This window comes from Euleptes europaea, chromosome 12, assembly GCF_029931775.1.
Source record: "Euleptes europaea isolate rEulEur1 chromosome 12, rEulEur1.hap1, whole genome shotgun sequence".
Lineage (NCBI taxonomy): Eukaryota > Metazoa > Chordata > Lepidosauria > Squamata > Sphaerodactylidae > Euleptes > Euleptes europaea.
Genome location: NC_079323.1, coordinates 60,792,032 through 60,804,761, shown reverse-complemented (window position 1 = coordinate 60,804,761; position 12,730 = coordinate 60,792,032). Strand labels below are relative to the sequence as shown.

Sequence of the window (12,730 nt, the reverse complement as noted above, 5' to 3'; positions counted from 1 at the left end):
GAAATCTAATCCCTTTGTGAAAATGTGTTCCCATTCTTGGTCACTTAACGTTCTAAGTAAGTGTTCCATTTATCCCGATATTGTTTGATTTAATTTATCTTTAAGTATAATTGTATATATTTTTGAAGTTGGAGTTTTGTCTTGTAACATCAGCTTCTCAAACTCGGATTTATCTCTAATTTCGGATATGTCATTTTCTTTTAGGTTATTCCAATATTTGTTTATTTGTAAATATTCTAAAAATGTAATATTAATTTCTTTTTTATCCATAATTTTACATAAAGGTTCTAAATTATTATTTCTAATCCAATAATTATGCTCATTCTGTTTATCTATCTTTATTCTATGTGGTAATTGGAATTCTGGGTTCTCAGCTAAGATATTCCATAAAAAGGAAGACATTGGGGAAATATCTAGAGCTAGTTTCTCTCTAAGTGCATCCCATTGCTTTAAAATGGTATTAATGCAATTATTATCTTTGCTGTAGAAATTTTTCCTATAATTTTTTTAACCCAAAGCCATCTATTTAGCGGGAATTTAACGAAGTCCTGCTCAATTATGATATATGGTTCCTTTTCATCATTTACTACCCATGATTTTAACCACTTTATCCTAGCCACCTGATAATACGTTAATAAATTTGGCATACCTATTCCTCCTTTGCTTTTAATCTCATATAGGTTATTGTTTCTAAATCTATTCTTTTTATTTTGCCAGATGACTCTATTACAGATCTTTTGCCATTCTTCAATCATTTTTTTCGATAGGTCTACAAATAAGTTATTAAAAATAAAATTCAATTTTGGCAAGATTATCATTTTAATTAGGTTAACTCGGCCTAGGAGTGAAAAATTCAAAGGGAGCCATTTCTGAAAACAATCCTTCAGTTCTTTCGCTATTTTTCCGCAGTTTAAATTTAAACATTTAGTTCTATCTTTACTTAACCATATTCCTAAATATTTAACATTATGCTTCTCTTAGATCTTCTGCCCATAATTGCTTCTCCTTTTTGTTATCGATATTTTAAAAAAGAGCTTCAGTTTTATTTGCATTTAACTTGTATCCAGATATATTGCTGAATTCTGCGATCACTTTTCTAACCTCTAGTCCAGATTTATCTGCTTCAGTTAGGAAGAGCGCTATATCATCCACATATAGTCCTAATTTAAATTCCTCGTCTTTAATCTTTATACCTTTGATTTTATTATTATCTCTTATTGAGATTGCCAGGGGTTCTAGAGAGAGAGCATATAGGAGACCTGACAAAGGGCAGCCTTGCCTAATGCCCCGCATGATATCAAAACTTTCTGTTCTTTCACCGTTAATTCTTATTTTAGCTTGACACTTGTTATATAGAATATTAATCCATTTCTGGAATATCCCCCCGAAACCAAAGCTAGCTATTGTTTCCTTCAAATAACAGTGTTCAACCCTATCGAACACTTCTTCAGCATCTAAGAATAAGAGAACTGCTTTTCTCATAGATTTTCTTATATAATCTTATAAGTTAAAATTTTTCCTAATATTAGATGTTAACAGTCTCTTAGGGATGAAACCTGTTAGATCAGGGTTAATGTATTTATTAATTATTTGTTTTAGCCGGTTTGCTAAGATTGCAGTTAAGATTTTATAATCAATATTTAGGAGACTGATTGGTCTATAGGAACTAGTTAAGGTTGGATCCTTTTATGGCTTGGGAATAACTGTAATGTTACTTTCAGCCCATGCATTTGGCAACTTTCCATTTTGAAAGATATCATTTATTGCTTTGAGTAATGGAATTTTGATTGTGTGGCTTAACATTTTATAAAATTAAACTATATAGCCATCCAGGCCTGGGGCCTTATTAATTTTCAGATTTTGGATGGCCGTTTCTAGTGCTTGTATATTAATATCTTTTTCCATAAAATCTTTATCATCTGAATTTAACTTGGGTATATTAGTATTTTGTAGAAAGCTTTTAATGTTATCTTTATCTACAGGCCCGGCCTTATAAAGTTCTTGGTAATATTCTCTAAAAGACTTCTTAATTTCATTGATGTCATTAGTAATTTCTCCCTCTTTTGTTTTGATACCAGTGATGATGTTTTTAAGGAGGGCCATATGGATTGTGATGAAAGTAATTCCTGTTCACACACACAATTGTTGTGGGGAAAATGTAACAGTAAAATTAAAAGGCTATGAAATGCAAGTAGTACAATCTGTGACTAAGTCTATGTAAAATTTGAATATGATAAGCAATTATTTCCATTGCGTCTGGTCATTATGTGCTGTCCTTGCAGCTCATTATTGTTTGAAGGTAGCCAGTTCTTATCTCACCACACTCACACTGTGGCCTTAGGCAAACCATTCTCTCTTAGGTGTTTGGGGTAAGAGACATAAAAATATCTGTTTGAGGGGTATAAGCTGAGATGCTAATAAACTGCAGCTTTCTGTTTGTTGAATGTGTGTCCATGTGTGTGTTTGTGTGAAAGAAAGGGAACATGGATATAACAGTGCTATGTTGCTAGTTCCCGGATGTAGAACCTAATAAATAATATTGTAAAATATTATTTTCTGGTCCTTATTATTCATTACAAGTGGTCACCCATATATGCATTTCATCAAAGAGAGAGATGCACATCCCCTTTTAATGCTAATCCCATCTTTGAAATCTGCAACAAGATAAAAAGTGTGGTAGTTTTGATCTTTAAAAGGAGCCCTGTGGGACAGAATGGTAAGCTGCATTACTGCAGTCAAAGCTCTGCTCATGACTTGAGTTCGATCCCGACGGAAGTTGGTTTCAGGTAGCCGGCTAAGGTTGACTCAGCCTTCCATCCTTCCGAGGTCGGTAAAATGAGTACCCAGCTTGCTGGGGGTAAAGGGAAGATGACTGGGGAAAGCACTGGCAAACCACCCCATAAACGAAGTCTGCCTAGTAAACGTTGGGATGTGATGTCACCCCATGGATCAGGAATGACTTGGTGCTTGCACAGGGGACCTTTACCTTTACCTTTTTAGTTTTGATCTTTATATTTGGTGGCTGTCTGTATTTTAAATTAACTCACCACTGTTCCTTTTCAGATAAAGCGGAATCAACAAGCATGCCCTAAGCTATGGGAAATTTGAAAGAAGTTTGGCAAATACAGTGAGATGAGGCTCATTACAAACAATTAACTATATTGGAAGTTCCAGTTTAGGTTGTCCTACTTTACAGCACACTGGATTTTCCCCTATATATCACTAAAAGTACAATATATTTGTGGAGGTGTAAATGTTTTCAGGTCTGGACCATACATTGTAAAGGGAAGCATAGAAGCATTTACAAGCATTGTAAAGGGAAGCATTGTAAAGGGAAATGCAAGTCACACGAAGAGAATGATTTTCAAACAGCTCCAAACAAAGATGGTAAAAGTTACTTCTGACCTCCAAGTTTTTCAATGTCTGGAATGTAATGTTGCTTTTTGTAATACCTCTGCAATACCATAACACAGCAGGGTACATTAATGAGAGTTTCAGTCTGAAAACCACAACATCAACGAAATTTATAGATGTCAGGTCATTACATTAGTCAAACATAGTTTCTGTGGTTTTATTTCCAGTTTTAAGTAGGTATAATAAAAGCCATTTACTGGCTATGAGGACTGAACATCTTTGGCGTTGATGAAATTTCAGTTAACTGTCCTGATTAAATACCATTTTCTGAATGTACCTTAAGCTTTTTTTATGAAGAGTGCTTAATAGCCTAATGCAGTAATATTTTAAAAGTTCTGCCTAGCTTACATATTTTATCTGGATGAGTAAATTTAAAATCAACTCGAATACTTGAACATTTTAAGGAGAAAAGTTAATTACAGGTTCAGTTTAAGCACCATTTTGAGTATCAGTGGTTTCAGTCTTTGTTTGGTCTAGTATGTCTTTATAATGTTCTGACTTAATTGATTTGATTTGACTTACAATACCTCACTCTATGGGTCTCCAGGAACAGGTGAGTGTTTTTGAAAGCAGAATCTTTGAAGTTAAAGTGGAATAAACAAAGGAATTATGTGGTGACTTTTGTCCCCTTATCATGTCTTTTAGAATATAAGGGCCTTACTACATTTTACAGAGTCCTTGGATCCACTGCTTGTCCAAACTGCTCCAGTTGACTAGACATGCTCGGGATATTCTGTGCCATGAACTTAATTCTCAGGCACATGAGAGCCAGTTCAGGATGAAACTGTGAGGGGAAGGGAGCAACTGTTGGGGGAATCTACAGTGTAATCCTAAACAAAATTATCCCTTCTAAGACCATTGTTTTTGAAGAATTTAGAAGAGTATAATCTTCTTAGGACTGCACTATTATGAATTCTGATGGACTATATGTAAGGTTCCCCAATTGAGCAAATAATGGCTCCCCAGAGCTGTTTCAGATGGGGGAAATGTCATGAGGAGAAGACATAGGTCCCCTCTCCTCAAGCTTTATGATCCCATTACTAATCAGGCCTGCCCACACCTGAGAATTAAGTTACAAGCATAGAACTCCCAAAGCACATATGGTCGACAGAACCATGGGAATACACATGGGGGGAACACAAGATCTGTGTTGCTAGGTTGGATTGAAGGTCATCTTTGACTAAAAGGAGGGAGTTCAGTGGGAAGGTGTTCCCCCTTTCCAACTTTAGACCTCTGCGTTCCTCCCCAACTCTGTATCTGATGGTCCTCTGTCCCCAGGAATAGCTTCACAAGGAGCTTATACCAAGAATTGTTTATATTTTATGTGCAATTCCTTCCTATACACGTTGCAGGTGCATTCATAAAATTAATACTTGGTTTCAGAAATTTGTGTGGGGTTCCTAACTGCCTTGGATTTCTTTAAAGAGGAGCGGTTTCCATTCAATGGAGGATTTTCGTGATCTTAGATTATATCATCAAGCATACTTGTTAACTTGCACTAATTAGTGGGATTGCTCCTTGCAGTATTGGGCTATTTTGGAAGCTTCCTTTCTGTTGCCCCTCTCTAAATGACATGCATTAGGGCAGGGGTGTCGAACTCATTTGTTATGAGGGCTGGACATGACATAAATGTCACGTGGTCGGGCCAGGCCATTTGTACCATAAAATTTAATGCCAGGTGCCAGAGATTTAACCTTTATAGAAGACACAGGCAAGCCAATTAATGATATCACTGTTTACTTAAAATACATTAATGTAACACTGTTCAATATAAGAAACTACTGTAAGAGTGTTATGTTTTAAGCATGTTTGTATTTTAAGTAAAAAATAAAGTAATATAATTAATTGACTTTGCTTGTGTCGTCTATAAAGTTTGTATCTCTGGTCCCTGGCATTACATTGTTAAAAAATTTAAACTGTGGGTGGGGGGCTGCTTTGGGTGGCAAGCACAGAAAAAGAAAGTCAAAGGAGAGAAAGAAAAATGAGAAAGAGGGAATGAGAGAGAGGGAGAATAAGAGAGAGGGAGAGAGGGGAGAGAATGACAAAGAGGGACGAGGGAGAGTAGCTGGCTGGGCTCGTGGGACGCTGTACCCCGCTGTGCCCAGAAAGGGATGGGAGAGGGATGTTGATTGGGCTAGCAAGGCTGCTGCGGCCCAGCGAAGCCCAGATCAGGACAGGGGAGGGCTTTTGGCTGGGCTAGCAAGGCTGCTGTGGCCCAGTGAAGCCCAGATCATGACGGGAGGGTTGCTGGTTGGACTAGTGAGGCCCCTGCGGCCCCATGAAGCCCAGAAAGGGACAGGGGAGGGCTGTTGGCTGGGTTAGCGAGGCCGCTGTGGCCCAGCAAAGCCAGATTAGGATGGGGGGCGTGGCTGGCTGCCTCAGCTACACGGGCTGGCTAGAAGCCCTCTGCAGGCTGCATCCGGTCTTCGAGGTATATCTTTGACACCCCTACATTGTAGTTTATGTATGCTAGAGTGGATCCTGTTCCTCCTTCACTTTCTGCAGCTAGAGAACAATGATGCATATTGTCACAACAATATCAATTTGATCCATTTTCACAAGATAAATAAACATTATGGGCCCATCCAGACCTAAAAATTGGGGAGAAATCTTTTTTATAGAAGGCTTGGACCAAGGAGGGGGAGGGATTTTTTACACTGGACCAATTGATAGACTATGATGCTGAGTTTTTGTCATTTTCTTAGCTGAGGGGTAGATATGACTTGTAAACTTCTGTTGAATAGCAGTATTTACAACTGCAAGATCGGTTGGTATCTAACTATGGCCCTATGGTATTAAGTGTCTCAGAGTCCCCTTTCTCCTGGAAACTCTAATTGAATCGATGCAGAAAACAAAATCTACAATGTTTGTTTATAAATATTTGATGTTGAGTAATAAATATGATATGCAGGGTCTCAGGAATGAATGGAATAAGGAGCCATTTTGCCAAAGCAATAGGATATGGCCATAAAGTTTATACCTGCTCTCTCTCTGTGGATCTTAAGTTGCAACTTATTCAGCAAAAAATTATGTTTAGGATATACTAGGTACCACAGCAACTCTTTAGCAAAGGATTGAATAAAGTGTCCGTTGGCATATCTCACAGAATAAGACCTTTAAACATATACTTTAGGTGTGTCCAGTCATTTGGGGGGGGGGAGTAAGTTATTACTCATATCAATTTTGTATTAGACTATTCATTGATTTTTGAGGATTTTTATGTACCTTTAAACTATTTGCCTGTCTCTTGGAGGCTAACCAGTGGTCAACTAAAATGGACCCTCTAGGCCCTTACTATATTGGAGAGATAAGTGCCCATCTATGGGAAATCCATGGATTGAGGACATAGAAATTTTATCAATGCATGGCATACAGATAACAATTGAGTATGGACTAATTTTGAGTATGGACTACCTTTTATAGAAATTTATGTGTAGGTTTACCACTACTTTTGTTATGTTTTTGTCTCTATGTATACCTTTTTATTTTATTTTATTTTTTATTTTTGTTTTATTTAGTTCCCAGTTTATGATTTTTTCCCCTTTTTGTTCTTTTTCTGATTTTGAAAGAAAGACATAAAAAGTCTCTTATGTCTTTTTCATTACTGACTGAATTCAAGTTCTGCAAGGCTCAAAAGCTGTTTTGCCTGCTAAGGGTAATTCTGAAAAAAAAATTACTTTTCCTTTTTCATTTTCTATATCAACACAGATAAAGCTGTACACATAGTGAAATGCATAAAGCTGCTTACAATTACTTCTTTCTGTTACAAAAAAGCTCTGATTTATTTTCTGAATCCTAGGAAAAAAGTTGTAAAATTCATGAACACTTTATTATGATCTTAGAACTGTGTGGTAATGCCCCTAGAGCTATCTCAGATAGCATAAATAAATCTCTCTGTCTCCAGTAGTCTCAGTCTAGGTATTAGCAACTTCTCTATGTTGTATCCCTCCTTACAGAATTTCTTCTTGGCCTTCAGTAGCACAGGAACTCAGTCTTGTCATTTAGCATACTCTAGTAACTCCAGCCAAACCCCTTAGCAACTCCCTGCACATGTTTCCTTAATCACATCTTTGTTCTAGAGGTCTGTGCTTGGTGTCATAACTATTTTCCTCTCCTGATATATCTTCCCCAAATTTCAAACATACAACCTGTCTGTTATTTGGAGTGTAGACAGAGGGTGGAGGGAATGCCAGTTGCTTCAGCTATATTTATAATCTGTCTATAGCACCAATTCCAAATTTAAATTAGTTTTCTTTTTTTTAGCATAAATGTGACATTGAAGCTAAAGCAGTGTTTAGCTCTTACCTGCAGAGTTTCTAGACGACAAGATTAATCTTAAATGGATACAAAGAACCTCTCTTAGAATCCTTCTTCCAACTCCCAACACAAGCAAAATATAATTTGACAGCAACGGTTGATTCTAGATGGTCTCAATAAGCAATTCATGGTAGCCAAGAAAAACAATTATTATGCTGAATTTAATGTATAATGGAAGCAGGACTGGCAAAAAGATGTTCTGGCAATTGCTTATGAAAATGCCTTTCATTGATTAATTTGAGAAAACTTAATTTTACTTCTGCTGTGGTTCATTATTTGTAGTTACTAACACCTTTTTTAAACTTAACTTTTATAGTTACATAACAACTGAGCCATTATGGGGTCATTTCATGTGTTCTCTTTATGCTACCTTTATCTAGAAACAACTATTTATAAAATATTGCCAGCATTGTGCAGTGGCTAGCATATTGGACAAGATTCTGGAAGATCAAGGTTCAAATTCTTACTCTGCCATAAAACGTGCAGGATGATCTTGGCTCAGTCACCCTCTCTCAGAGTAGTGTACCTCAGAGTGTTGTTGTGAGGATAAAGTAGAGGAGGGAGAATGATGAACAATTCCTTGAGCTTTTTGTAGGAACGGTGAGGAAAGTCTTGATAGACTGATAAATAAATAAACCTCTGCAGAAGTGGATTTGAAGCACCAACAGTAAAGGCTGGCCATACGTATATAAGTGCTGTCAAGTCACAACCAACCTGTGGCTACTCAGAGCTAGTTTGCCATTGCTTTCCTGTGCAGTCTTCCTTCGCGGTCTTCCATCCAAGTACCAACCCTGCATCAGCCTCTGAGGTCTGATTACATTGGGCTATACCAGGGGTCGCAAAAGTGCGGCTCTAGCGCCGCATGCGGCTCTTTGAGCCCTTGAGTGCGGCTCTTTCCATGTCCGGGCCCGGCTGAGTAGCGAAAGGGGCGGGGGACGGGAGAGAGTCTGCGCAGGAGGCGCTTGGGTTACGTAGGAGCGACCACGTGCCGCTGCCGCTGGCAGGCCTGCTGTGGGGAGAAGTCTGCGCAGGAGGCACTCGAATTACAAAGGAGCGACCACGTGCTGCTGCTGCTGGCTGGCCTGCTGTGGGGATTGGGGGTTTCTTAAGCAGCGGAGGGAGCAGCTGCCATTTCGATATTTGCACGGTAAGCCCACCCGCTGCCTCTTGGCTTCTACTGTTGGCTCCTCGAGTCCCTCTTCAGAAAGGCTCGAGAGTAATTCTCATTGCTTTGGACGCGCTTCGCCCAGACGAGGAAGCCCCGCGCAGCGCCTTTCTCGCTTGACGCCGCCTGCAGCCCGGAGGGGAGGGGGAGGCAGAGAGCGAGCTGCCCCGGCGGCCGCCACCTCCCACCTCCCTGCCGCACGTGCCTCTCTTTCGGTATGGCCGCTCTCGCCCCCAGGGCTGCAGAGCGGGCCCAAGGCCGTGCTCAGGCCCCCCCTGGGAGGGGGGAGGGGGCTGGCGCTGTGGCCTCGAGGGAGGGAGGGAGGGAAGGAGGAAGGGGCAGTTGGCTGACTCTCCTTTCTCCCCCCCCCGTGGAAGCCGCCTGGGCGCGCGGCCCTGCCTGCCTGCCCCCCAGCTGGGGGGGGGGGCTCCTCCAGCCAAGCCACCTTGCCCGGGCACCCGCCTGCCTGCCCTGAATCTGGAGCCCGTCGGTCCCAGAATGGTGGGGGGGGTGAGCACCTGCCCCTCCCTCTGGCCAGGAGGGAACTGGCATGTCCTGGCATGTCCATGGCAGGGGGAAGATGGACTGTGCATCTCCCCCTTGTTTGTTTGCATGGAACACACACAGACCGGGGACCTGCTGGCCTCTTCCTCTGTGCCTGGGATCCCTGGACATCTGGACCCTCACTGGGTGATGGTGGGGGGGGGAGAAAACAGTGGGCCTTTTTGTCTGGCAATTGTTAGCCCTCCCCTGGCCTATTACTACAGGTTTCCCCTCTTCCTGCTACTTTGTGCCTCTTTCAAAAGGAACCGGGGGGGGGGTTTACACTCTCGACACAGCCATTCACCACCCCACTGTGCAGTAGGTGCTCTACTGGTTTCTACTTCTGCTAAATTTTAATTAAAGTTTATTAAGTTAATAAACAGTGTACCTACCCATATAGTTTGAGTTTAAAAAATTTGGCTCTCAAAAGAAATCTCAATCGTTGTACTGTTGATATTTGGCTCTCTTGACTAATGAGTTTGGCGACCCCTGGGCTATACCATGCTACCTTCTCTCTCCCAAAGACTGGAACCAACTATTAATTTCTACCAAGCAGCAGAGGGTGCACAAGTGCTTGTATCTTTGCTTCTCTTCAGTGTCTCTGCTTCATTCCATTGTTTGGGAGCATTTGGAAATCTTCTATTCTTCAGATAAAGATAATTTGTGTACTAATGTACCTCTCTATACCCTCTCTGTTAAAAATGTGGTTTCCTGACTTCCCACTTTTTAAGCATTTTAAGCTCTGACAAATCTAACAAATTTAGTTCTTCCAATGAATAAATTCCCCTTTTTTCAAACCTGAAGGTGAAATGAAAACGATATTAATTATTACTTAATTATTTTCAAGCAGCTTAAACAATATTCTTGCAGCAAGAATTGTTTAAGTTAACATTGATTAATTTGGTAGTGTTGGAGTGTGCATTAATTTCTGCTTACCCCAGAAGGAAAACTTTATTCTTTTAAGTAAAATGATTTTAAAGAGTAGAACACAAGCCTAAAATAAGCCAGTTGTTCTCTAGAGTTCTCTGGAGGTGTAGATTTATTTACTGTAGTTAAATCATAATTAGTTCTCAAGGGATAGTGTCTCTTTTAAACTACTTTATTGCCACCATACCAGCTTTCTAAATAATCAAAAACTGCTGCCATTGCTGAATCTTCTAGTACGAACACAGATTTTTTGTAAGTAGAAACAAATGTTTGAAATTGCTGGTTGTCACTTATGGACGATAATACCATACTTTGATAAGAGCTAGTGCTTCTGAAAGAAATGTAGGAAATGCAGATATGTATCTCAAATATATCTTAATGATCTCTTGTATATCACTGGTTTGATATTTCATTTGAATGTTTTTTCAAGCAGTTTTCCCTTTTGAATTTCTTTTCTGTTTTTGACCTGCAGCTGGAACATTGCTAATAATGTAAGAAACCTTTTCAGTAACTTTGTGAAAGCCACACACTGATCTAACAGGCATGCTTTTTTAAAAAATAATTTCTAGGTTGATGCTCAAGGTGCCCCAGGAAATAGGTCTGATAGCAATTGCAGTTCAGCAAACACAAGGGAAAGGTAAGTTGGTACAAATTCCAGTGGTAGTGGAGAGAAATTTGATGAAATATAACTGGTGTAAATTCATTTCTTGGACTATTTGTTAGAATTTGAGTAACCGTGGTAAAAGAATTATACATCACTAGTTTGAAATAATTCTGCATTGTTAGTGAACGCTTCTTCTGACCATGGTTTTGTCATGCAGTGAATGTGCCTTTGCTTCTCACACATTTCAGGAAACCAAAATGTCTTTCTTCTAGAAAGCACTTCTGTTGTAGGGCTATTGCATTTCCCCCAGAATTCAGACCATAAAATATTAAGCCCTGGCGGATCAGATGGTGATCCATCTAGTCCTGCATCCTGTTTCCTGCAGTGGCTAACCAGTTGCCCTGGAGGGCCAATAAACAGGGCATAGAGGTTTACTGTGAAAGCAAGGTCCTCCCATCAGAGGAAAGGTGACAGTTTAGCAGATGCTTCACTATCTGCCCAGATTTTTCCGTCCTACGTTTCCTTAACAATGCCACTCTGCCTGTTTTAGTGTACCTTGGGGTCTGATTACCCATTCCAGCAAAAACAAACTTATATTATTTCAGCATCAGAGTGACCTCCATTCATAATGTGAATCACCTTACTCTTACCTACACTGAGTTTCATTTGCCACATTGTTGTCCACTCATCGTACTTGAGCACTTCACAATCTTCCTTGGCTTTCACTGTCCTGTGTAATTTGGAACCATTCACAAACATGGCCACTATACTGCTCACCCAGAGTTTCCGATCATTTATGAACAAGCTAAACTGGAGCAGTCCCAATAGCAATCCTTGTGGGACCACACGGTTTCTCTCCTAATAACTGTTCATTTATTCCTACTTTATGCTTCCTGTTGCTTTAATAGATTTTAACCCTGTCCCTTTATCCCGTAACTGCTAAGTTTGTTCACAAGTCTTTGGTCTTATCACCCTTATCTGTATGCTTGTTAATCTTCTCTAATAACTCCAAAGATTAACAAGCATATAGATAAGGGTGATAAGACCAAAGATTGGAGCCCCGTGGCTCAGAGTGGTAAACTGCAGTACTGCAGACCAAGCTCTGCTCACGACCTGAGTTCAATCCCGACGGAAGTCGGTTTCAGTTAGCTGGCTCAAGGTTGACTCAGCCTTCCGAGGTCGGTAAAATGAGTACCCAGCTTGCTGGGGGTAAAGGGAAGATGACTGGGGAAGGCACTGGCAAACCACCCTGTAAACAAAGTCTGCCTAGTAAAAGTCGGGATGTGACGTCACCCCATGGGTCAGGAATGACCCCGGTGCTTGCACAGGGAACTTTACCTTTACCTTTTTTAATAACTCCAAAAGATTGGTGAGGTGGGACCTCCTTTTTTAGTGACAGTGCCTGAAATTCCCTATTTAGTGTTGGTTAGGAAATACTCAAAACTAAACAGGGAATCTCAGGCATTGTTTTGGATCAGAAATATCCACATGCGCACGCCTAATAGGTATTATACCAGATGGGCTGTATAGTGATATTTTTTCTTGTCATAACCTGAGGACAAAAATTAATGTGGATGTTAGGAACACCTTTTTTTAGTGAAATAGATGGTTGGATTTCATGGATCCATGCCCCTAACAGTGGTACTTTCCTCCAGTGCAACAAGCTGTCGGTGAAGGAAAGTGCCACCTTTAGTGGAACAGATCTGTAGGATCTTTCTATGTGACAAAATGTAATTCATGAGTGTACTATTTTGAATATT

The 12,730-nt window shown here is 40.1% G+C and overlaps 1 protein-coding gene across 1 annotated transcript in view; it reads left to right on the top strand.

The window, feature by feature from the left end:
• HLCS (holocarboxylase synthetase) overlaps positions 1-12,730 on the top strand; it is a 124,376-nt gene that overhangs the window by 102,895 nt on the left and 8,751 nt on the right. The window contains exon 7 of the mRNA XM_056858566.1: positions 10,936-11,003. Within this exon, the coding sequence (XP_056714544.1) occupies positions 10,936-11,003 (68 nt within the window). The remainder of the gene's footprint in view (positions 1-10,935; positions 11,004-12,730) is intronic.